The sequence below is a fragment of the Varroa jacobsoni genome, unplaced genomic scaffold (assembly GCF_002532875.2).
Source record: "Varroa jacobsoni isolate VJ856 unplaced genomic scaffold, vjacob_1.0 scaffold_1428, whole genome shotgun sequence".
Lineage (NCBI taxonomy): Eukaryota > Metazoa > Arthropoda > Arachnida > Mesostigmata > Varroidae > Varroa > Varroa jacobsoni.
In genome coordinates this window covers 236,170-261,531 of record NW_019214330.1, presented here as the reverse complement: position 1 = coordinate 261,531, position 25,362 = coordinate 236,170, and the positions used below count along the sequence as shown (strand labels likewise).

General features: G+C 40.8%; 3 protein-coding genes across 15 annotated transcripts in view; 2 read left to right on the top strand and 1 right to left on the bottom strand.

The window, feature by feature from the left end:
* Nucleotides 1-1,332: 1,332 nt before the first annotated feature.
* On the top strand, nt 1,333-14,456 carry LOC111270001 (uncharacterized). Of its 4 annotated transcripts, none has more exons than XM_022849981.2 (6): nt 1,333-1,538; nt 5,304-5,599; nt 9,247-9,400; nt 9,702-10,302; nt 10,769-10,887; nt 12,921-14,456. In XM_022849981.2, exons 1-6 carry the CDS (start codon nt 1,527-1,529, stop codon nt 13,059-13,061), a joined length of 1,323 nt encoding a protein of 440 aa, XP_022705716.1. In that variant the 5' UTR covers nt 1,333-1,526; the 3' UTR covers nt 13,062-14,456. The 4 variants fall into 4 exon arrangements, with proteins under 4 accessions (XP_022705716.1, XP_022705718.1, XP_022705720.1 ...); XM_022849983.2 differs by lacking the exon at nt 12,921-14,456 and adding an exon at nt 11,371-12,136 and having other exon boundaries at nt 1,340-1,538; XM_022849985.2 differs by having other exon boundaries at nt 1,351-1,538; nt 10,785-10,887; nt 12,921-13,046.
* Nucleotides 14,457-15,240: 784 nt separating this feature from the next.
* On the top strand, nt 15,241-23,466 carry LOC111270003 (UDP-N-acetylglucosamine transporter SLC35D4). Of its 2 annotated transcripts, none has more exons than XM_022849988.2 (9): nt 15,241-16,048; nt 19,225-19,271; nt 19,737-19,893; nt 20,388-20,482; nt 20,914-21,035; nt 21,378-21,429; nt 21,660-21,800; nt 21,986-22,120; nt 22,310-23,466. In XM_022849988.2, the coding sequence occupies exons 1-9, from the start codon at nt 15,986-15,988 to the stop codon at nt 22,452-22,454; spliced, it is 957 nt and encodes a 318-aa protein (XP_022705723.1). In that variant the 5' UTR covers nt 15,241-15,985; the 3' UTR covers nt 22,455-23,466. The 2 variants fall into 2 exon arrangements, with proteins under 2 accessions (XP_022705723.1, XP_022705722.1); XM_022849987.2 differs by having other exon boundaries at nt 19,725-19,893.
* LOC111270000 (uncharacterized) overlaps nt 23,165-25,362 on the bottom strand; it is a 25,121-nt gene continuing 22,923 nt past the window's right edge. For all 9 annotated transcript variants that reach the window (XM_022849968.2, XM_022849975.2, XM_022849970.2 and 6 more), the window contains 3 exons: nt 25,064-25,167; nt 23,718-24,880; nt 23,165-23,425 (listed from right to left, as the gene is read on the bottom strand). In XM_022849968.2, coding sequence (XP_022705703.1) covers nt 24,364-24,880; nt 25,064-25,167 — 621 coding nt within the window. In that variant the 3' untranslated portion in view covers nt 23,165-23,425; nt 23,718-24,363. The remainder of the gene's footprint in view (nt 23,426-23,717; nt 24,881-25,063; nt 25,168-25,362) is intronic.

Genomic DNA, 25,362 nt, shown 5'->3' with positions numbered 1-25,362 from the left:
AAAACAGTTTCTAATTAAAACAAAGTTCTAACTTGATGAACTTCAATGATTTTGCTCCATGTGATAACATCGATTAGCTTTGTTAGATACTGAAGTATGCTCTATTTGAATTTAAACCATTGCCGCATAAACAGTTTTTACTTATGCCAAGGACTTGTTTGTGAACATTTATGCGCGTGTGCCGTTAAACGTTTCTATTATAAAGAAAAATTAAGGAATATGGGATTCTAGTATGGAAAGCCATTACTGATTGAAAAACTTCTTATTGTGGGCGGCTACAAGAGTTCAAAGCAGATCTTGCTTCAGATATCAATGGCATTTTCATAGCACGCAAAACGTATAAGTAGTAACGGATGTGTAAAACTTAATTTCAATGACAATTGCCAGCAGAAACAGCTTCAACATCAATGACGCATTATGTAGCTATATTGTCATTGTGAGCTAATTGTGGAAAACATTATTGGCTTCCAGACGGTTGCCACCATTTTATATATAAAAAGAACGTTTAGTTTCCCGTGGCGATGTAGCTATGTACTTGCGCCCAGGTGAAAATCATATCTAAACGGCCGGTAACGTGTCCGATCTCTAGCAAAAAAAGCCGTTCAATTATCGTAAATCATCGACTCGAATTTTGTACCTTCTTTACCTCAAGGAAAAATTTTAACTATACCTCCCTCTAAAAATGAGCTGTCGAACTAACACCTGTGCACAAACAGTATTTTCTTAAGCAGAACTTTATTAACATAAGTCAATAGCCATAATAAGCGTAATACTGTTGCATTGTTAACCTTTTTAATATCTTAATTACTTTATTAACTAGGATTCGTTCGATAAGAACTCTCTCTTAAAGTAAACCGAAATTTCACATTACTATTTTGAGTATGTGTTGGTCTAAAATCTCAAACTTACTCGTACGTTTCCGTTCGTACGTAGCGCTTTATTCTCCAACCATTCAATGCCCTGAGACATCGAGTCCTTCTGGAACCAAGCCCATATATTTACTTTAGTTAGTACTCTGTATGTCTCTGTTCGTCTTCTATAGACCCTTTGCATTGGTAATTTTATACTGGCACGTAGGGAACACACCCATTAGTGTTTAAGGGGGATTCATCGCTCGAATAATTACGGGGTATACTGATCGCTGGGAGGGGATTTCTACGAATCGTGACAAATATACGAGATACTTGGAGGGGTAACGGTCCAACAAGCTGACTTCAGATTGACATCAAGCATCCAAATTTTTCAGACCGCGGCGCACGCCACCGAAGGTCCCTGCCGCTCGCCGGCCAAACGTCGGCCGCACGCCTCTCCTCAGAACAACGTTTTGCGTCGCGCTAGCCGAAATCAGCTAGCTGCGTCTTGCCCTATGAAGGCAGTTCGTGGCGCGTATAACTCAGTCGCTATTGTGGTCTCCATCGTGAAAGGAACGACCGATTAATCCCGGTGTCGTGTAGTGAATAAAGTGTTCATGAAATAACATTAGAAGGGAAATTAACTAGTGCTCAGCGCCGAGATCCAGCATAGCCATGAAGGCTTTGGTGAGTTCGCGAAAAGGACTCTTTGAAGTAGTCACGTCCACATCATTTTCAGTAAATAATCGTAATAATCAATTATGTGGACAACATCTGATCGGGCCAGTTAACAGACTTGACCGATTAAGATGAATGTTCACGTAACAGCAAGAAACTACATGGATGTCTACAAACAGTGCTACAATATTTGTTGAGCTATAATCTGTTTTCGATCGATTGGTTAATTTGTCTGCTGACCGTTAATTCGTGATCCGAGCACTTCAGCACGAATATCGATATCGTTGTTATTTCGTAGAAGGACGTGGATAGGTCAGGGTATACAGTTCGAAATGTATACAAAATGGATTGGTATCGCTAATTACAGAATCTTGCTTAGCGCAAATTGTATCGCGAGGCTAAAGCGACTGAAAATTTTTGCTTCGGTACGTTGAGGCACTTTTAGGTTCCAAACCAGCTCATAACAAAACAAGCAATACGAGCACTTTATTGTTGGCAATCTGTCAACGTCTACTTTTCCGTCTGTGCCATCAGAGGGAGCCGGTAGCTGAACTGTTTACCCACCCCATTAAGAAAAAGGCAGACTCTTCCGACTTCTACCCGGCGGATACCCATGTGGCGAATATTTTGACCCGATGGAAATCTATCTGTATGGTGATTACCTCTATCAGATCAGTGGAAACTACACACAACTACATTATTTATCCATACGATAACAAACTGGCTCAGTTGTTCGACGGTATTATCATTCATTCCAACCGGTGCGGAAATTTTACTTATTCAGAAATTAAAAAAACTTATTTCGCACTTTTTATGCTACTACTGATAAACTGCTTGACAGTTTAATTAGTTTCTAATTTAACTTAACGGCAACAAACAAAAACTAGAACTTCTCCTTACGACCGGCCTTTTACTACAGTAAGGTAACAAAGCGGTAAATCTTATTGTAGCCTTGGTCTAACTATGGACCGCGCTCCCATAAACACCGCCTGGCAATTTCATATTTACTGTTACTCTGTACTGGTACCTCATACCGGCTCTTGACCTAAAACTGACGATACAGGAGCCAATTAAAGTATAAAGCATCGTGCTAGCTAGGTTCAGGTTCCGGAGCTGCTCTATGGGGAACTATCAAGCCGTCGGCGACCAAGCAATAAAACACTTCAGGTGCACAGCCTAGATCCTCTGACATGATGATCGATGCTTGTATGGGTTTATAATAGATACAGTGGTTAATGGGGGCAGCTCAGGAAGATGTAAAATTGCGAATCATATCACTACAGTGGCTGGACTCGCAGACGTCCTTAGACCGCCAAGGGAAGAAACGGTCGCACACGACCGATTGTTTTGTTAGCACATCGTTGATCCGATTGACTTTGGCATGGGTTCACAAACTGACAAGTGTTTATTATAATGATGTAATGATAAAACACTTCAACAGTGTTGATCGTCTGTCTCATGCAATGAACCAGCTGTACGAGCCAATTAGTAACGCGTGAGAGCAATATCTTCTTGATCTTCTAAGAAAAGTTGTTCAACTGAAGTAATTTACAGATTTCGACATGATGGATCGCTAAATTCATTGCGACACTTGTTATAGGATAAGCAAGTCTATAGCTGTTAAAGAAGACCGTTGATTGAAATCTTGGTATAGATCACTCAGTGTTTGAGAATCTTACACTTTTCTTCATATTCATTCACAGTCGATGAAATTGATTGGCCGGTATAATGACGATTGTATATGTACATGTGGTTGAGTGTTTGTAATGAAGACAACCGAAAAGTATCTTCTCATAGATATAATAATGTTATAAATGATCTAGACATAAGTTATGATTCCTTACTTATCTCTTATCTGGCTGAAACAGACTGGCGCATCTCGCTGGTAAAATTCAACGATAGGTTTATTAAACAACTACTGCAACACGTTCTATTATTTTTTATCTAAGTCTTAAAGTAGAACTGCGCTGATCGGGTACAGCCTGCTGAAATAAAGGCGCTTTTGGGAAATCCATTAAAATCATAGTGTAACACTCTATTAAAGAACAATTGATAACACTGTTACACACCTTAGAAACATATGCTATCAATCTTAATAGATATGTCGTTCTCCGTCACATGCGTTTACTTATTATTGTACAATTGCGGCTCTCGTAATGTCTTCGACGCTCTCAGTAGCTGGAAAAAAACCTAGACCTTATCAATCTGCGTAAGGCAGCTCTACATTATTGCAGTATTACATTTACAAGAGAACCTAGCAGTCAAGACGAAACCCACCTGTTACGCAGGCATAGATAGAAGTCGTTCTATAATACATCGATCATAAAGCGATGTACAGGAAGTTCGCACGGATGCTCTTTCTTATTCGAGAGCTCAAGAGGTCACCAACATACTGTACGTTTCGCCACTGACAATGTTGTTATCGTTAAACATTACCCAGTGACGACAATCAACATCGGAGAATCAAAAAAACTTCGTCCTGCATATGTCACCGTGGATGTTTTTGTTCTCAACGGCAGGCGCCTATATAGGGCCTGCATTGAAAGTTGGTACTATTTCCGATTTGCGTGCCACTGCCTACTGTAGTTTCCGTTAAGCCGTTATCAGCTTGGACAAGCCATGTGCTATCGTTACGGCTGGCGTTAAGATACGATTTGGGAACATTCCCGACTAGACTGGATGATTAAGGGACTAGCTATAGAGACCACCTTAATTGTATAAAATCAGATGTTACGCGTTACCCGTCCCCAAAGCCTTACGGGCGATGGGACGATGATATTAACGAGAACGATAGGAAAAATAGAAGCCAACACTAATGTGATATGGCACTAGTATAATCTGGGCAACGCCTAATCAGGTATAGTATAATGAGCAGTGTCTATTTGTTTAAGACAGATTCAAATGATATTGCATAAGTAATTCTTTCGGGTATCGCCGGCTTACAAACGATGCAGATATCTTCCTACCTTTGTAGCTGATCGTATCTTCGTGCTATTCCAAATATATAACATCGAAACAATGTCTGGTCTGGTAATGTAGATTAGTGAGGAATCGGCAGGTCGCTTTTCAATTTAATTAAATTAAATTTTATCTATTGCCCATAATTTTTTTTTGCGCATCCGTCCAATATATATATATATATCGGGAACAGTGGGCAGACTTACGCTTAAAGTGCAAGGGGTTTAGAAAGGTCTGCGCAAATAATGACAAGTCGACTGTGTTTATTATTTCAAAGAGACGGCATTGCGCTGCTCATTGTTATTGAAATGCCACATAAAGGACCCTAAACGCTTGGAAAATGGCGTAGAATTTTCTCTCGTTATCGAACCCTTGACAGAGTTTGCCTCTGCGTACTTTTACTTTGTCAAACCCTGGTGTCAACGCTGTTTCGACCTTGCCGGTGTTAAATTTCGCGTACCTTTATTACATCGTGGGGAGTATGACCATGCTCTCTATTCCTATCTTCCAATTCATTTTTAGTGGGTAGCATTGACTTCCATGCAATACAATTACCTACAAATTTCCGTCCGAATACGTCCGAAGTACTATGCAGCAACATGCGTTGCCGAAAGAGCACACCAAATTAAAAGTTTTTGGTTCACACTATGCAATATTTGAATTTTTTAAATACAAGTTGTATGCAGACTTTTAGACCTGGACCCCCAAGATAATAAAGCGTCACCTATCGGCAACGTGATACAACGGGGTAAATAATAAATACAATAGGATTCGAACCTTGCATCGGTGTTCATTTTAGAAAATTTCACATTTCAGATGGTTTTTCTGTGCGGTGTGGTTGCCGTAAGCCACGCCCAGTTTTCATCAGGCCAGTACGATCACTCCTTCGGAAATTTTGGAAATGAAAACCCCTCAAGTTTACAACCATTTTACTACGATTCGCAATTTGGAACTGGACATGTTTCGCTTGCCAGCCCCTCAAGTCCGTTCGATCTGTTCTCTACAAACACGCTGAACAGCAATAATGTTTTTCGTCAACAGAGCGGCAGTGCGCTAGATCGAGGTGGCGGTTTTCAAACGGCGCCTCAGAACTCGTTCAGCACGTACTCGAGGTAGGTTGCAGAGTGCTATCGAGTAATGAAAATGGCAAGTAATAAAGACGTGGCCAATTTTCTCAAACATAAATTAGTCTAAAAACTGGGGAAAAGAGTAAGCCTTAATAACAGACTCTTTTTTTTTCTCATAAGTCTTGCCATTATGCATCTTACTTATTATATACTACATCATGACATAGGATCAGAATATGCTGCATTCGAGTGATCAATTTTGTTGGTATAGACAAAAAAAAAATCACTAATTTTCGGAGGCGTTGTTAAATATTAGGCTCGTGAAAGGGCCATGTGTTGCGAATCCACAAACTGGAATTTTCTTCTAAAAATAAAAGAGTGTTGCTATAGTATTGAACCTGTAAAAACCTTAATAGCCGACAAGCCTTAATGCTAGTGTTACGCAAGTTGACAGAAACACTTAGAACAGGAAAAGAATTATCATTTGCCTATTTCTCGTACGTTATGAAGTGGCGACATTATCTGAGCGTCAAAGCTTTTGTCTTTTCCCCTTGCCGAATCCGTTTTAGGTAAATTTGGCTTATCCGTTGTTTCTATCGAACCGAAAAAACACACACATAAATACAGTGCAGTTATCTTCGTAGGGGGCAACTGTTTATTGATCGTTATGCCATATCTGCGGTCTACAACGAAAGGTGCCAGAACAATCTAATCGTCGTTTATGTAAAAATACATTTTTTTTTTTATTACCAGTTCACCTACTCACGTCTTAGTTCACGTCGACTCCTATAATGTTATAAATTTATCATTTGATCTTCGTGCAATGTGTACCTGTTGGAAATTTTTTATCGTTCTTAGTCCGGCGAAGCTCACTGCCGGTTTTGACAGCATTTTCTATGAATGCAATTATTCCTATTTTTATTGCGTAGCGTACAGTGACCATGGTGCCCGCTCACATAACCCATTTTTATGTCGTCCTTGTTCATCGTGTTAGCAATTATAATAATATCTGCTTTTCTTATAATTTAAGATTACACATAGACGGGTTAAATGCTCTTTTGTTCTAGGGCAAAGTGACACGGTGAACAGTCGTCTTGATCGTCACATTCTCTACACAGAGAATATAGTTCGTCATCGAAATGTGTCTCGCTTAGAAAAAGATTTCGTCAAGACGTTAATCTCGCGGGTTAAATTGCGGTCAGGTATTTTTTATCTGGGCGACACTTTTTATGAATCAGTAGCGATTAGTTAGAAGCGGTGAAGCTGTGAGTGTTTGTATAGAAATCTGTCGATTGGTCCCCATCTTATCCCTGTACTGCCTTCTATCTCCGTGTCAGCATTCTTAATGGCTACTAAATTTCCGCTTTTAATCTTAAGCAGGTGGCTGGGAAAGTGGAACTTACTTCTCCATGGGGGCCCCTGGTTGCGGCGAAGATGCTATTGTTCTAAAATGTCATTTTGTTCAGCAAAGTTACTGCTCTTTTGAGATGGGTGTTGTCTATTATTATCTTTGCTCTGGTGAGCAGTCATAGCTAATTGTTACTGCGTATCTGTGAGAACACGCAAATTACGTATGTTTGCGTCTGTCTGTCTGTCTGTCGGGAAGCACCGTGGGGAGGCGCTGCTTTGTTGGTTGTTTCGGTGGCAGTTTCTACAGTGGGGGTTTCGGACAATTCGGATAGTTGAAGGGCATAGTGCGTGCATCTAACAGCCGCAGTAGCAACAGCATAGCTAAAGTAAAACTTTTTGCTACAATGAATAGCAACATCCGTGTGTTTTATCCGCTACAAGGTCAATATAAACAGAAACGGCTGGATAGGGCAGAACGTTGCGTCGATCGACGTACAGTAGATGAACGCGCGCGACCACGGGATTCACACGGGTCACAACACCGATCTACTGTGAGTCAGTAAAAGCACCACAGAAACAGCGAAAAATCAGAGTGAAACCAGCGGTCAAACAGGGTTCCCTGATTGAGGATCGTGTTGCAGAAAGAAGACGATGAGGAGCATAGGATACAGATGCCGCTAGATAAAGTTGTTGACCCCAGGAAGACAGAGGCTCTGGCAGGTAGAGCCAGTAAAATTGGCCCACGCTTTCTTTAGCCTTTCAATCTGTTAAAAGCAAAAATCAGTCATTGCTTATCTAATAGCAACAACTTCGAACAGAGCAGGCGACCACACAAGTATTCGACACCCCAACAAAATCGATCCATCCTCGAAAATTGACTTGATCGGCATTATTGAAGAGATCTTGCAATTTTGAGCGTTCGCTTGACTGCTCAGATTTAACGTTAGATGGTTATGCAAATGGCAGTCGACAAAGGTAGCACCACTAATTGTATGGTGAGGCTGCAGAGACGGTGGAAATTATACACGCTTTTGTGTTTTACATCAGAATAAATAAGGAATAACGTTGAGGTAAAAAAAAAACCGGGAATAACTCGGAGACGTACAATTGCGTAATAGATCTACTTTCTTTTATGGTAATGTGAATTAGAAGAGAAACACGTTGGTCGATTAAAACTAAAAGAATGATTGTAAGTTAACGATATCAGAAACGTAACCGTTGTATAAAAACATAATCGCGCGACGTGGGGTTGCCCGCAAAAACGATCATGTTTCTTAGCGCCGCTACGCCAAATGAAATTAGTTATTTCGAAATGGTCTGCCACAAGGCCTGTACATGTGGGCGCTTATCGATAACTGTATAGTTCGCTATTCGGTGTAATTCGTCGTCACCGGATTGCCGGATGTTTGCGTCGGCTTTCCCATTTCTTATGGCTATCACGCCTTTACTCCACTGCTCGCCCGCTTGCCATTTAGATAAATTATTAAATCAAGATCCGACTAACAGTTTCGCCCAGAGATCACAGGGTGGCTGAGCTTTTTTCTGAGGAGGTAATCGCCGCGAGCTGGAAGGAAAAGGACAATAAACACGCTTATCTGACAGATTCACTAAATAGAATGATCTTGTTTCAGAATAATGATAAAAGGATGTTTTTCATTAATCAACATCACCATCCAAATACGTAAACACGTAAAAAGTATGATCGCTCTTAATACATATGCTCGGGAAGTCGAGTTGCTGGTAACGCGGTACTGAGGGTCTTTAATTAGTCAAATCGGGATAAAGTCGGGTATTAATTAAAAATGCTGTGTTCGGCTAAACGAATCAATCCTGCGAAAACTTTTGCCTCAAATAAGTTTAATCGCACTTATCATACGGTATATGTTATTTATATATGTATATATATATATATATATATGACGTCTACAATGTTCGCCAAACTTATGAGAGGAACTTTTAAGGGAGCATTTACACGAAATTTCATAACTGTTCAATACCAAACGAAATGATGTATAGCTATTCGAGTACATTAACGCCATTGTGTACGTTAGCACAAATGTATGATTATGATTATGATTTCTAAAAACCCAATGTCATATTATTACCAATCAATTTGTTTGTCAACGCCTTCAGCGATCGCTGTTTTTTATGTTTGAATAATTCGTCGGAATCAATATGGGGCATGGGTCTCGCTGAATTTACTTGGGTTTTTCCAACAGACCTCTAAAAGGGCACAATAACCACATGTCATGGTAGACGTTCGTCAATGCTAAAATTTCTCGAATTACTTTGAAAACGAACACCTACTATTTTATCGTCCCACATAACTTTACGCATTGCAGTTACCCGTTCGTGAACAATCAACTGAGCTCACCTTCGTCTGGGCTTTTCTCGAACCAATATTCATCACCTACAAACTATAACTATCAGCAGCCCCAAAGTCAGTCCCTCAGCTACCCACAGGTTCCACAAGCTCTCCAGCAAAACGCCTACCAGGTCCGTATATGCCGCTGAATTTTCAGACAGACTTTTTATATACGAAATTTAATTTTACTATAATCACAGTTTACTTTTACTACACACAGGCAATTATATGAATAGTAGGTTACCCTTATCATTATTATTACTATTGAACATGTTTGTGATTTACATAATTGCGCTCCTGTCGTATTCTGATAAGGGACAAGAACTTCTGATCAATTAGTCGAGAAGTAGAGCAGCATCTCACGTTTAGCTAGCTTTCAAAATTATAATCGCATGGCAATAGCATTGTCCTAATCCGCTCCAATCATTCTAGACTCCCGCTTCCCCATTGAACGAGTTTAGCAATCAAGTGCAACAGTCGTACCCCAAGACACCAGCCACTCCTGCTTATCACGCCCCGGCGCCCGCTCCGGTTAACTACCAACAACCTGCGTATCAACCACCCGTTCCCCAATACAATCCTTCACGTGAACCAGCCTACCAGGCGCCGACGCCAGTGACCACCTCCCGCCCGGTTCCGTACATCAATACTGCACAGCTATCGTATAACGCTGCCGAGAATGCTCTCCCTTCCTCAAATACTGCAAATTCTTCGAACACCCCGAAAAAACCTGTCGTTGTACATCCACCTGCGTCCGTTCATTACGTAAGCATCGGTGAAAAGCTAGAGGGTGACTACAAATTTGGTTATGAGACTGGTAAAGGTTCAAATGGCGATGAGTCATTCCGAACGGAGACTCGCGACGCCGATGGAACTGTCCGAGGATCTTACGGCTACGTTGATCCTAGAGGTAAACAAATAACTGTTCATTATGAAGCTGGACGAGAGGGATTCAAGATTTTGTCCGAAGATGAGGTCAAGGGAGGAGCTAAACGGACACCCGCAGCAGCGCCGGTTCAGCCGAACCAACCTGGTAAGAAAATTCGAAAAATTGAAATGTTTCTCACAGAATGTTTTCTATAAATATATTCTAATATAGTGTAGTCGAATGAGAGGAAGCGAAAAGATCGAGTGGGTTTTCTTCTGTAATTAGACTCGATATTTGAGACGTGCGTCTACTGACCGCTAAATTTTGCTACCAGTTTACACCTAAGTAGCTTTATTTCTTAGTGAGCCAAGAGAACGATTATAATATATAAGTCATAATGGTTTTACTCAACTGCCTGATAAAAATGGTCGAGCTTTTTTAACCCTTCTTTATACTATGACACTTAATAATGTAAAGGGTACATCCGAAGTCTTACCTATGAAACATTATTTTCTAAGAATTAAAATAAGTTGTAGAAAAATTACCCTTTACATATGTAGATCTATCTCTGAAAGAGGCTTAAAATATAGCTTACCTTAATCTTCATTGCAAAATACTCAGATTACGTTAGTCATCAATGCTTTCAGCTCCACCAGCGGCTGTCGCGCCTACAACCCCGCCAACTCCGCCTACTGCCACCGAAACCCCCCTATTAGAACACTCGACACAGGCCACCCCTCAACGCAGAAGGTACCAGTCCAGTATGATACGTTCTCAACATGATTCGCCTACTGCGTTCATTGTTCCACATTTACCTTCAGCTAATTTGGGGGCTTCTCACTCTGACGATCGTGATACAGGCTCAGAGATGAAAGCCGAAATCAGTACATTTGGACCGCCAGTTATCAATGTCAAACAACTTAGCTATAGTATCGGAACGGCTAGTAATGTCATGTGAGGCAATAAGAAAACACTTGACGTATGAGGCGTCGGATCGGTATCAAGTTCAATTGAGGCACAATAAAACCTCTGCCAACCCCTCTGGTTATCTTTACAACCTATTGATAAATATGCAAATGCTAAATACTGTTTAACATCCGTGATCACTGATAGTTTTACTGACAAATCTAGTCTTACCATTATTCGTATCCTATATGTGTTTTACGCCAGCTAACAGTCGGTCCCAATTAATATCATTGTCATTTCCCCAATCTCTCTGCTGTAATGTTCCAGGAAACGTAAACCTAATCAGGCTCAATGAGGAATCGCCATTTCGTCATCAATTTCTTATCACCAACGCATGAACCAATAAAAAAGAGAATGATAAGATCTAGCTCATTGAACTAATTTAATAAGATCGTGCCTTACCCCCCTGAGAAAGACCAACATCGTGTTTTGTTGCATGCGATGTTATTGGACCTGGAGCCCCAATTTAGCCAAACTTTCACTGTGTAAATACATACCCTCACTTGTGGGCTTCATCCGAACGGCATCCAATGTCTCAACGTTGGTATTAGTCAGCCCATGGAATTTTTTTATTGATGTCCAAGATATGCCGGATTCTACGCTAACATTACGCCGAAGACCGTGAACAGTTCCATCTGATCGAATTTTTGGTAACAATGATAATACACGATAACAAAAACATTATGGTCACCGAGTTGAATGTTTAAGCGGATGAAAGAGACGGAATACATGCAAGAACGTGACGCGCGATTGTCTTTGATAGAAGCACAACCTAAATGGTTCAGCTACGTTGCGAACTGGAGTCTGTTTGAAACTTGTTATTGTTTCTCCTGTATTTGTGTTAACTTTACAGACATTGATCGAGAAGTACGGCATCTTCTTGAGGCATTCTTTGACCCTAGACTCTATTGAATTTGGACATATTCACATAATGAGAAAACGGAATCTCTGTTGGTCATCATGTTTGGCTTCACGCTACTATTGTTAACAAATAGCATTTCACAATAAAGTTGGCCAGTTTTGTTGTTCTTTATTTTGACGATTAATACCATTAATACGAATTCTAAAGGGTAGAGTAGTTCGGGTTTTATTGGCAATGCATAAAATTAACGCATGACTGTGCGGCACTTCAGCCAGCTTCATTGTCAACGCTATTCGGATTCGTACAAGCTATGTTGAAAATAAGCGACTTCAGATCTAACACACTCGTGCCCACAGGTCAAGCGGTTCGATATTTTTGTTTAGCAATTGCCAAGATACTTGCCAATAACTTAGGCTTTTCTATGACCTTTCTGATTCTAGCAAAACGATTTCGTCATTCTTCAGCTGGCTAACAACGCTAACAACGCGTTTATATTAATGACTTTAAAAAAAAAAATAGTTAATGCTTCGCATAGCAGTCAGTACCTCAAGACCCTATGATTGCCAATTCGTCTGTGTATCTTCCTATCTCAAACTGTTTCGGATAACAACAACTGCTTCATGCAATTGCCTGACGAAATATTATAGATCTACACCGGTCTATTGGGCTGAGAGTTCGCAAAAGGATGTTAGAATCACTTTACCCTTATATAAGGTGCCCACCTTTTGTGTTTGCGCAGAGTCAACCATAATGAAGATCGATGCCTTTGAGGTGATGATCGGAATGAGTCGAAGGCGCTACCTCGCCAGATGTTTCACCTCTGTGATTCGTTTTATGCTTACTTGAGATTGGTTTCATATGTTGAAGTAAGTTCTCATAAAATACGATCTTTAACTTTGCGCGTTGAACGGAGATAGCATCAAGTAAATGTTTGTTTGTTTGTTTGTTATTTCAGCACTATAATGTAACTCAGTTACTTTGTGGGGCGTCGTCCGTCTTTGGAAATTCAGAAAATAGCCACTACAGATTGAGATATCTAGCATCACGTGACTGCTTTCAAAGGCTGTCTGTCAATCAACAGGCGTTTCTTCAGTAAGATACCCTTTTGTCAAAGTGGCGATGTTCGATCAAATGAGAGAGCTACCATAATTGGTTTTCGTGTCAAAATTCTTACCTCAACGACCTCTATGTTAGGAATGAAAAGGTACTATAAATACATTGAGGTTTTGTAGATTGTCAGCGTTCCTGCAATACGCGTGACTTGTCATCTAGGGCCAAACGTTTTGTCCTATATGAGTCAGTAATAGTGCATCAAAAACACATATCTGAAACGTTACAAGCCAGACCATTTAGGGTACACTAAGCTACAATAACTTAAGCGGATCATGGCCATCAAACTAAAAATGGTTCGGTGATTATTGTTTTGGACGAGCAGGACTTGGTGCGATGTCAAAGACAAAACTCAACGAATACGAAAGCGCAGTAAATGATTGTTTCCCGCGCCTGGTCATCTGACTATCCTGACCAAGTTTCAGGCGACCTTGGTAAAAACATGCAGAAATTCAAAGATTCGAAAGAAAGCTGCGTAAGTCGTCGTTGACCGACGGTAAGAGTGAGACAATATAGTTGTCGGAGGGTTCGCACTATTTCGCCATTGACGCTAACGTTGTGGTACTGTATAAGAAAGTCTCACACTACAAATTTGTTGCGCATAGTGGCCAAGCAATCGTGAGGTAATTTTACCTCAAAAAATTTTCGGTCAGAGTTCTTTCAGCATCTGCAGAGCTGTACAAGACGGTTATGCATCCTCATTGGGGGTCTACTTACGAATGAGCTGTCGCGTGTATTTCAACGAGATAAATGACTACATTGGTGATAGTAGCGGTATTAATACAAAACCAAGCTGCACAAAAAATAAAAAGCGTGATATGGGGCGTTAGCATTATCTATAGACATTTTATGAAAAAAATTCGTAAAATTTAGTTCTGAAATTTGAACAAACAACCTGCCATAATAAAGGCTTATTGATTCTGTTTACGCCATATTTTTTTGGTCAGCACCTATCAATGCCGTTGTATTCAGATGCCCAGTGTCTCACAATGTTTTATTTTTTTCTATCGGATATATACTATTTCCTATCCGTATTAATTGCCCAAATATGGGCATTATAGTTGAACTACTGTCATTTAGTACATATTCAAGGGCCTATATTCTAACTCGCGGTCTAATCCTAATCATCAAAGCGCGTAAGCTTCATAAATGAAAGGCAGTATTTTTCGTGCAGAAGAAGCGAGACGCGTCCAATATCCTTTAAACTATTTCCAATAACGCGCAGAAACCCCCGAAATTTGCCCACGTGAATATAGATAGATTATCGATCTACCAATACTGTAATTGCATACAAATATTGTCACAGTTACCTTGCCTAGCAACGATATATAGGAAAGGTAGCAAGTAAATAAATAAATCGATTGATACCGCACATCTAAAACGTATTGTGAAATTATATACCGTTGTACGGTAGGTTGTTTTCACTATGAGCTTTTTTCCTCGTTTCTCGAATAATCTTGAAGCCTACTTGCTAACAGTTTAGTAGAGACATGAGTTTCACGACACGCACGAAAGCTAACATAGTCTTTGTCGAAACGCTTTAAATGCTATGAGACAGATGTGTATTGATGTTTTGTGCTTGTAACTCTAGTGAGCAACTTATCGTATTCAGTGTATGTTTAGTTAATGCCAACATACTGTGCGTCATTATTTCAAAACGGTATCGTGTAGCATTATAGCAATTTCGAGTTAATGTAGACGTCGCTTAGAAGGCTAAAGATCGTTTAGAAATAATCTCAGTTTTCGTTCCCTCATGTAACGAAAAATGTGTAAATGTATGTAAAAGTCGATGCGGGCCTTAGTCATAGAGTAGAAGTTTAGAGAAAGGAGGTAACCGCTCTGCTAGAAGACCTCTATTTTTTTATACGTGGTCACGCGAAAGAGCACCTTTTTGTGCTCCGGATTTATGTTTTCATACATCGGCTTCAACTTAGAGTTTGATAACATTAGATCGCATAAAATTTAAACCCATCACAACTAGCCCAACAGTCGTCATCAAAATCGCTAGCTGGGATCGTCACATTCAAGTCTGCGCGATCGAGCTTGACAATTCATTTCTCCCTATAAAATACTCTAAAGTAACACTTGATTGTAAGATTTGAATTAAGCCTAACTCTTCGCACGCTGCAAGTTTTTCGCCTATTTCTATTATCGCGACCAAGTGGCGACTGTGCAAGGGCACGCGGATACGCAGTTCATCTTCGGCGACTCGCTACTGCGACCCTCACGCACCGTTATCGAGATACAAAGCAGCGCGCCGTGCGCGGGACGTCACCGGCCACAAGAACAGTCTGTCTCGACTTGAATCAACCAGGGCGACCGTCGCCACTTGTAAATGGCCAGCGTAAGTTTTCTGCAGGCCCCGCGTGATCTGGTTGCACCAAGTTTCGCCTTCTCAGTATAGGGCGTGAAATGTGGCTAGCTGCGTGCAGCTGTTCCTTATGTCGGTTCGGTGCAGGCCTCGAAGTTCAGACCTTAGAAACACACATATTGGTGAATCTTGCTTTCATGCGTTTTGAATTGTAGTTTGAATAAATAATTTACTGTGATTTATTGTTATACATAGAGCTAGGGCAAAGGTGGCAGTCGTTACCTGATAGAAAAAACCCTATCAGTGTGACCGCAAACAGACCGCAGTGTGTGCCTTATCCGGACGTCTCGGGGACTAGCTTTCGTATTTAGCAAATTGCATTAGTAGACATCGGGATCTGAAGTAGACGCGCTAAGCGTGTGGTGAACGAACGATGTTGTGGTACGGTAATGGAGAACTACAGCGGTTGAACGCATCTACATAATTCTGCTTTAACATGAGCGCGCTCGGTTTGTCGGACCTCGTGTGTAAACAAGGTAGTTGATAAATTGCGTAAGATTCATTGATGCGTGTTTCACGGATTGTCTAAATTAGCTAAGATGGATCTGCCATCGCTAGCAACATTACTCGGATTCTCTGCGGTACAGACTATTGCGAATAAGGTATGATTATGTTCTGAACATATCGAGGCATGTTGATACGTCAAGATGTAGGTGTAGCTAATGTTCACTGCTATGCAAATCTAACCTATTTGCATTAGAGACCTAATCCAAGGGATTTACGGATCATCAAGGTAGGTTACAGACCGAGATACGTGATGCTGATAAGACTACAAAGCATCTCACTCCTGCCGATAACGACACCTGAATAGAATGGCCAATTGGGGGTAGTATGAATATTTGTCTGGAATCGAAATCGTATGCTGGCAAAAGAACATAGAATCCTTGTAAATGAAATAAAAATCCATGTAGATCATAAATAAGTTATTATTACAATTTATATCGAATCAGTACAAAAGATACCATATTAGTTATATAAAGAAAATAGTTTGGTCAGTTAAGTTCTAGCTCCTACCGTGTCAAATTTTAACTGAACATGTAAACACATAAAGGAAAAACAGTTGAAATAATAACTATCGCTTGCACGATGCTGGGTTATAACAGAGTTTGTTTTTGCCAATCAAAATTTGCACAATGTCTGAGCCTATAAACATTGAATTATCGACAATTTATAGCTATAACGTAATCGACCGATTCCGATAACGAGAGAGGCATTCATCTGGCTCTGGAATATGTGCACATCTCATATACACAATCACAGTTGTTCTGAACCGATGACGCGCAGCAAATCGGGCCCTCAGACGCGTAAGCAGAGCGTCGCTGATCCTCCAGCATCCAGTACGCCGCATCGACGTAGGCCTAATTGAGTAGTTCGTAGCAGAACCGTCCTTTCAGATTGCGCCGGCACAAAATATGTGCGCGTCTGATTTTGCGGAAATGAATGCATAGTTGTTCATTTTGGAGAGTGTGAGTGTCCCAGAAATAGGCAAGGAATCTATCGTGGCGTTTGTTGCAGTTGGTAGCCAGAAGTACGCGTACGCCAATATTGGTTTCCTTTAACCTACTATATATAATGGGGGATATTGAAACGATAGCTATGTTGAAGATGTTTGTTCTGTTACTGCGTAATTATGGTGTCAAAATTTGTTGAACAAATCCAGCGTAGGTGTATAGGGCAAAAGCCAGAATCTTTCGGGCATTGTAGATTTACAAAGGTAAAAAAGGCACTATGGACAATACTACTTTTTTGTGTCCAAACGACTCATTCTATTGCACACTTTTAGCACAAACGAGGGGTTAACTATCGATACGAAAATGAACGATTAATAAAGCATATCGTTTGATTGATTTGTTTTTTTTAGAGCTGTTTGTCATTTATTAAAATCAGAAGTTTTACCAAACCGGTTTGATGTCAGCTTGGCAAACAAAAAAAGATAAAAATTTAGACCAGCCATACGATAGTTACGATACAGTCATACGATAGACAACGAAATAACTGACCAATAATTTGTCAACCATCTTATACCTATAATAGGAACTACTGCGCTACGAGCATTTCGGACTATATGAACCTCAGATTACTTCATTATTTCTGAACTGGCGGATTCCGAACAGAATTCGGATCGTAATAACCCAAATATAAACTGTTGCCTCTAATATATTATGTTCTATTTAACAATTGTAATTTAAATAGGACTGTCTTATAACACGGAAATTTCCATCTGTTATGTGCACTACTATGCAAATCAGAATTCACCATACCATTTAGCTAGCATAATAATGTAATAATTATCCTAATAAAGAAGAACCCAAAAAAATTTCACTAATCACAATCTTTTCACCTATTGGTCACATTGTCTCTAGTCATCAGCAACATATCGATCACAGTTCTGTCTTTTGAACCTGTAAAAGCAAACCTTTCATCAGATCGTAATCACCAATTGTCGCAGAGGGCGATCGACGCCTGACGCAATGACTAGAGCCACGTGTCTCAAACAATGGTAACACTATAGCTGGACGTCCACAAAGCGAATCTGAATCACAATCAAACGAACCCACGTAGCGACAACCCGCGTCGCATGGCATATAATAGAAGTATCAGCGGACTCAATACCAAGGCAAACAAACCCCCAATTCGGCCGAAGTTCTTGCCTGCACCGCATGGCGCGGCCAGTCGAATAGATCAAGCCAACAGGATTTTAAGCAGATTCGTCCCCAGTCATTCCCAGTGGATGGGAGTACTGGAAGGCCTTGATCAGCCCTACTATAGACAGCGCTGACAAACGATTCTGGGCTAAATATCTTTGATAATAACGGTTTACCGCCGACATCAAACCAGCGACCGATGAGAATAACCGTGCTTGTCCGCCGCGAACAGCCGTTGGTTTGACGGGTTCTTTTTTTTATTATGTCAGCATCGAGGAATTCCAAGGGAGCAAGAGGGGGCAACGCGCTGCTGAAAAAGCCTACACATCGTTGGTTTGAAATTTTATACAATTCGTCAACACACTAAAAATCGGTAAATGTCCTAAGTGCATGATTGTTTCTGTACGAACTAACTTGATCGCAAGTTGTACGTTACGCCGTTATCAGTATTGAGCAGCTTCGGAAAAGCTAGCACGCGCAGCATGCTTGCGAAATCATTCGCGCCGATACCAATGGTCACGATATGATGCAAGACTTCTGCACGAAGTAAACTTAATTTTAGCTACTGCACGGCACCCAGAATTGAAACGCTATTTTTAAATCGGAAGAAGCTGTTTGAAATCAAGAAGTGGCTCGTTCCCTTAAGAATTTAATAAATATATATATATTCTATATGTAATAAACTAACTTAGGTTATATAAGGGCAAATCATCATTTGTGAAGCAAATGATTTTCAGTTGGATTGTATCGCAACAAGTCTAGTTATATAATGGATTATTAACTCAAGTCGCTATAAAAGCCTTGAAATATCGTATAGTTTCGACCAGTATTAACATGGGTGCACAAGGTACAGTTTTTTTTTTACTATTATAGACCGAATTTTTAGTTTCTTTCTGATTTCCACGTTCACTTATCGATCCCGTGATCATATTGAGCTCGCACAACATTGTGATAAGAGGAGTTTGTCTCTAATGTTTCGATGTAAACAAACCAGAGCTCTTCATTTGACGTTCCAAATCTGAAAAACAGTTGTGAGAATATTCTCGGTGAATGGAAGTTAAGATATGCTTCAGCAAAGCAATGCGTTCTTGATTGTGACCATTTAACGAGATGTATTTTTTTTTATGTTTCAGTTGGTTCTCACAAACGAGGGTTTTATTTACCCCGCAGTATTTCTGAGGTGAGTCAAAGTACTGTGAGGTTAACGTACACTAGAAGCGAATATCAACAACACCACTTATACCTCAGTAATGACACGAACGGCATGGATGTATTTTTTAAATAAACTAGAGAATCCTGCGGCGCTATCTGTTCGGTACTTACGCATCAGGCCTATACAATGTTGGCAGATCTGTTGAGATATGAGATGCACCAGACAAACTTCGTTTATGGGTTATAATTTTGGTTTGCATGTGCTCGAAAACGCCTTTCAATAAAACACCTTCAAGACGAAATGTCCGGTTATCTTTATCTTTTTTTTTTTTTATATAGCCCTTAATAATACTTCTCGACAAATATTGTCAACGCGTACTTATTTGTCGGAGCGAAGGGATGCTACCTACGTAGGATCTTAGTTCATATGGGCAGCACTAGGACCTTTTGTCGTAAGGGATCAATCGATCATTTAATGCAGGTTCTTCATCAGCTGGCAGGCTCTCTGCGGTTCACTGGCCTTATCACGGCTTGCTCTTCGCTCTCGACGACATCCGCGATGCACCGGAGCATTGCTTTGGGGAGCGCTGCCTCTTCTACCTCTTGTGACCCTTCATTCGTACGCTGGGTCAAAAGCGCTTGCAGAACTGGTGTGTACGAAACAATCCGATCTGACGGTCATTCCATTTATGTTATTAATGATAAGGCATGTTCATAGTAATATATGCTTATAAGCGCTTTAGGTTTCTACGTTTGACACTGCAGTTAAGCACTGCTCCACACAGAGCTTGAGATCTTAGAACACAAAACGGCCAGATACTGAGGGTATCAGTTTGGATCGCATGATCATCTCATCATGCTCATCTGGGTGCGATGTCAAGCGTAAAAGATACTACGTAAACACTAAACTAAGAAAATAAAATTCCATAAAACATAATATCAAATAATATATGTTAATAGAAAAGGTAATTATTGCTCTCTGAATTATTTAAGTTTCAGACTAAGACGGAAATAAAAGCGTGAATAATTCCATTTACTGCGTCAACTGCATACACGTAACTTCTTACCTTATAGTTGTCGTATGTGTGTGAACATACGTTATCTACAGCCTGTCAAAAAATTTTGCCTATTTGTTCCGTTTCAGCCTATCCCAATTTTCATGGCTTTACAAACTGCAGCGTCCCTTATTAACTGGGGTCTAGATGCGGTACAGAACATCGAACACAAAGCCGGACAAAGGTTTGTATGTGTCCAAACACATTTAGCTTCAGTCTTATTACAAAAAAGCGCTCTTTTCTCATAATAAAATTTAGTTTGTTATATAGGTAAAGTTCGTCTTATATTAATTTACTCTTACTTCCGTTCGAGTCATATTGTTGTGATGACAGCAAGTCGTTCCATACATTTTAACTAACATCTGATATTGTTGATTAGAAGAGTTCTATATGGCGCCTTCTTTTTGCGTGTTCTACGTGCTAAGTCACTTTTGTTCACTTCTACAACCTTATTGCGATAACATTTTCAATCGTCTGTAAGCGCTGTATGACACTATATAGGGAACGCACGCACCATATCGTCCGTGCTGTCATCAACAATTTACCGCTTTTTCTTATAATCATTACAATAACGATAATAATGGTAGTATCGTCACGCGAACTTCTGTCTTCCAGGCGCATGTCACAGCTCTCTGTATTTGTGTTGTCCGCTTTCGCTGTTTCATCAGTACTTGTCCACTTGCCAACCTCGTACTCAACCGGTGCATCTTGGATGACCATGCATGTCCTTTCCCTTGGTAAGCTTGACATTGGAATACTCATAACTATATATATATATATATATATATATATATATATATATATAAGTAATCGTTTTCCTATCTTAGACTAATAAAAGCTTTCTAAAGAATTTCATTGTTAGCACTAACGACCGGTACGTAGCAGTTTCTACTAGTAAAAACCTGACCTTGAGTTCTCTTCGATTGTGATTTAATCCTCGCGCCGGTTTACCCTTTGTTTGTCGATTCGTCGCCCCGCTACAGCTTTTCTTTACTTGGAGGCGTACGCAGTTACCATACGTTGAAAGGAACTAGTTATCCAGTTAAACGGTTGTCATTGTATTGACGATTATTTTTCAGCGTCCGTCAAATACCTCGAGGCCAATACAGTCAACCACTGCGTACGGGTTAAGTAAGTTGTAGTTTCGACCTGATTAGCAGAAATGTGAAAGACAGCTGTAGCCATTTTTACCTTAATTATTTCTTTATTTAGTCACATTGGTCCTGCAGTATATATTATTGGCGGCATATAATGGTCTACTTGATAATTTGACACGATTCGAAATAGCGCCTGTCCACAGGTAGATCGTGGGAGTGAAACTTATCCTTAATTCAAAAAAACCCACTGTTGTATTATTTCAGCGTGAAACTTCGTGAACTGACGTACAATTGTTCGGTCCTTATCATATTAACATCAATGAGTGTTGCCGCCGGCGACTACTTTTATATACTTGAAGCTTCGTACTTTCAACGACCGTCGTTTTGGATAGCGTTTTTGATGAGGTTAGTTCACTGTTGGAACAGAAATTGTACGGTCGCCCAAATGCTGGTTGTACCTAACCGCAAAAAATAACTTGAAATACACACTGTAATTTTAAATATTAATAATGAAATTATTTCATAGTTTTATCTTTGCCATAAAATCGGAAAAGTAACTTGAACTTCCTTTGTTGATATCTTCACTGCAGCGGGGCGGCGTCGGCTTTTTTGGCAGGTCGATCATGGAGTCTATTATCATCATCGATGGCTCGAGTCACCACAGCTGTAACAGCGTTACTTCTACTTGGACTGCCTCACGGTATTCCTGTCGAAATAAACATATGGTACGCTGGAGTAAATGCGAAACATAAAGCTAAGAGGGGCCAATAAGACAATTGCTCCGTGAGGGTTTGATAGAACTTTTCAATCTAATGAACAATCAGTCACCTTGCGTGTTGTTCCATGCACATTCGCTTCCTCAAATGGTAGTAACTTACTTATCCTATATCCATTTGATTCTTAATCATTTGCAGGATGATTCTACTCTTTCTGTGTGTGCTTCGCCTCCATGCCGGTCCTCCGCCGTCGCGGCCTTCCTGTCCTCATGAAGCGTATCGGGTTCTCAGCCATAACGGGCAAAACCATAACGCCGATTGTCATTTTCAAGCTATCATTTAGCCAGCAATCGTTGCCTTGTATAGATACTTCAATAGGTTTTGTAATAAGCAAAGAATGTTTTTTAACCTTGTTTCTCCGATGAAGTCGACGATCTCCACCAAAAAGACGAATGTGTTCTAGATACAAAAAAAAAAAACGCACTTTATCGATGTATGTGTATGAGCTGAACTTGCGACAGCATGATGTGTTAATGCGAACCTTTTTGAACCAATCCTGTTTTGACGCTTAATTCCACAAACACCAAGTCCAAGTCTAGTAACTAGCTTTTGACGGTTAATGCGACTTCCTTGATGACCTATAAATTCACTGCATTTCCAAGATGTCCTCACCCTTCGCATGCAAATGCCTACTTAGTGCTTACCAAATTGTCAAACCCATAACTGGACAAGTTACGCATTTCAAATCTGAGCTACACTTTCCCGAAGTATAGTAACAGACCCATCGTTCCAGTGGGCTTCCTGCTTGCCCGAACTGCTAGAAATGTCCTAGAGTAAAGCGTTTTCATTCATTTTATAAGACCAGCATCTACGGAACAGCGTGAACTCTACATGGGGTCAGTCAGCACCCAAAAGACATCTTCTATTATTCGAAAGTATGACCCATTGAACAAACAAAACGAGACCTAACGTTGGCTGCTATTAGCCCATACATCTTCGTTACGACTGCGACTCTATGAGCTGAACAACTAATAGAAGGATAAAAATGGCGAATTTCTTGTACATTTTCTGGTTTATTTATCAACGCCACTTTTCGAGCATGAAAGTATCCCACATCTTCGCTCGACTCTACATCTTCCTTAGAACCGTGAGTTCACATTATTTTAATACTATTTGTTATTCATAGTAACTCGAGGTTGTTTTTATATAGCAACATATTTACAATGTACACAATTAGATGATCCTGTCATTGATCAAGGATTGCACGGATGCCGCTTTCACGTTCACAAGCCGACGAGAGGCACTCTCTACAACCTGTTAAAGACAGACCACAATAAAATAGATGTTTTGAATAACCTCAGCGAGTGCTTCTACGCTCTAAATTGACAACCGCCATTTTACAAACTGCTTGTAAACTAAATTAAGCTACCGGGATTACCCTAGCCAAAACATTTACCATGCAACGGGCGACCAAGAAGTGACGAGGCGAAATAATTTCGAAACGCAACATCAAATTTGACAATAGCCTCAGGGCTTGTTACGATATAAGATTATGAATTTCAGGGCGCTAGGACGATACGTCAATAGAGCATATCATCAAACCTACTTTTGTTCTGATCGAATCATCTCTTTGTCCGTGCTGGGCCTTGCTCGACCTTCCCGCTAAGCGCATTCTATCCGCTGCCTTTTTTTGCATATTGTTATTTGTAGATTAATGTTCGCCGGCTTCCCTGAAGTTGTTCATATGTCCGCAGTGACCTCAACCGTGTGTATTCAATAGGTTTATGTTCTGTCATGCGATTCACTCTAATAATAAATTTGCTCAGTGCCTGCCCACAAAGCACAGTCGTTGGAAACAACCATTTCTCCAGTTATCGCCTCTCCGTTAGCATTGCCCAAACAGAAGGGGTTTATTGTGTGTTAACTTCTATCGTGTTTATGTATATATGTAATCTTCCCATTTGACGACGACATCATCGATCCTTTTACAGCAGTGATGTATCTACGAAGTGGGATGGATGAAGTCATCAAATGCGACAGTCCAACGCCAATTGCTATTCTACATTCTGCACTCGTTTCCACGTTCGTCTCTACTTCTGTTTCTGGTTCGCCGTCTTCGGTCTCCGCTGACACGATTGGAAGTGTTGAAGCCGCTGAAGTTTCTGAAGTCGTGTGTCAGAGAGAGGCGCCGAATTACACAGTAGCAACTGACGGTGCGGTGATATGATCTCGCCTTGATTGAGGGACCAGCCCTATCTACCGAGATTTTCTTGCTGCTGCTGCTGCTGCTGTTGTTGTTGTTGTTGCTGCTGCTGTTGCTGCTGCTGTTGCTGTTGTTGCTGCTGCTGTTGCTGTTGTTGCTGTTGTTGGTGGGGCGGGGGCGGCGGAGGCTGATGAGCATGAGCCGGAGGTGGCAGACCCCCAACGGTGCTCAGTGGATGGCCTCCAGGGACCCCGGTTCCGAAATGGCCGCCGGGTCCGCCTCCACCAGCCTTGCCGTACACAAAGCTGCTTAATTCGGGCGGCAGTCGCCCGAGCAGAAAATGGTGCTGAGGCATGGCCGCCAAAGGATTGCTCGCTGCAAGTGCAGGTGCAACAGACGTTGGTGGGGGCGGATGGTTGGGCAGCGAAGCCAAACTAACGGGTACCTGAGGCACTCCGGGCCCGCCGTTCGCACCACCGTTAGCAGCTGCAGCTGCCACCGCAGCAGCAGCAGCTGTAGAATCAGCACCCGATCCGGCGCCCGATGCGCCTGACGGTTCCAATTTTCTATACGAATAAAACAAAACACAGATCGATGGGTAAAAGTGCGAGAGATGTGACAAATCGATCATTTCATAGCTGGGAGCACGTAGTAGTAGAATTATCTTTAGTCGATTACTTTGTCCAGTAGGGACTGCCTTAGAAATCACAAACGACAAGCAACAATAAAAACACAAAAAAAGCTCTTACATTAAGTGGTTTTGATGTGTCCGCAGGTGTTGTCTCAAATTAGTCGATGTTGAAAACCTCTTTGGACAAAATGAACATTGGAAGGGCCGTTCGCCTGTATGCACCTGCAAGACAAGCAATTTTCACAAACGAGAAAAACATTTTCATTGGCAACAGTTCTACTGAAAGCTTTCAGTTCAAGACTCTGCCAAAAACGAATTTTAAAAACATCAGGCGGCTATTCAATATATAATTGGAAATAAGATTAAAAAAAAAACTAACTTTTTGAGTATTTTACGTTCATATAAAATTGCACAGTT

Excerpts from the sequence above, each read along its gene's own strand:
- LOC111270001 (XM_022849981.2), top strand. Across the intron at positions 5,600-9,246 it reads TCGTTCAGCACGTACTCGAG|TTACCCGTTCGTGAACAATC; the intron begins GTAGGTTGCAGA and ends TACGCATTGCAG. Across the intron at positions 10,303-10,768 it reads GGTTCAGCCGAACCAACCTG|TCATCAATGCTTTCAGCTCC; the intron begins GTAAGAAAATTC and ends AGATTACGTTAG.
- LOC111270003 (XM_022849987.2), top strand. The coding sequence starts at position 15,986 with ATGGATCTGCCATCGCTAGCAACATTACTCGGATTCTCTGCGGTACAG. Across the intron at positions 16,049-19,224 it reads TACAGACTATTGCGAATAAG|TTGGTTCTCACAAACGAGGG; the intron begins GTATGATTATGT and ends TTTATGTTTCAG. Across the intron at positions 22,121-22,309 it reads CCTGTCGAAATAAACATATG|GATGATTCTACTCTTTCTGT; the intron begins GTACGCTGGAGT and ends AATCATTTGCAG.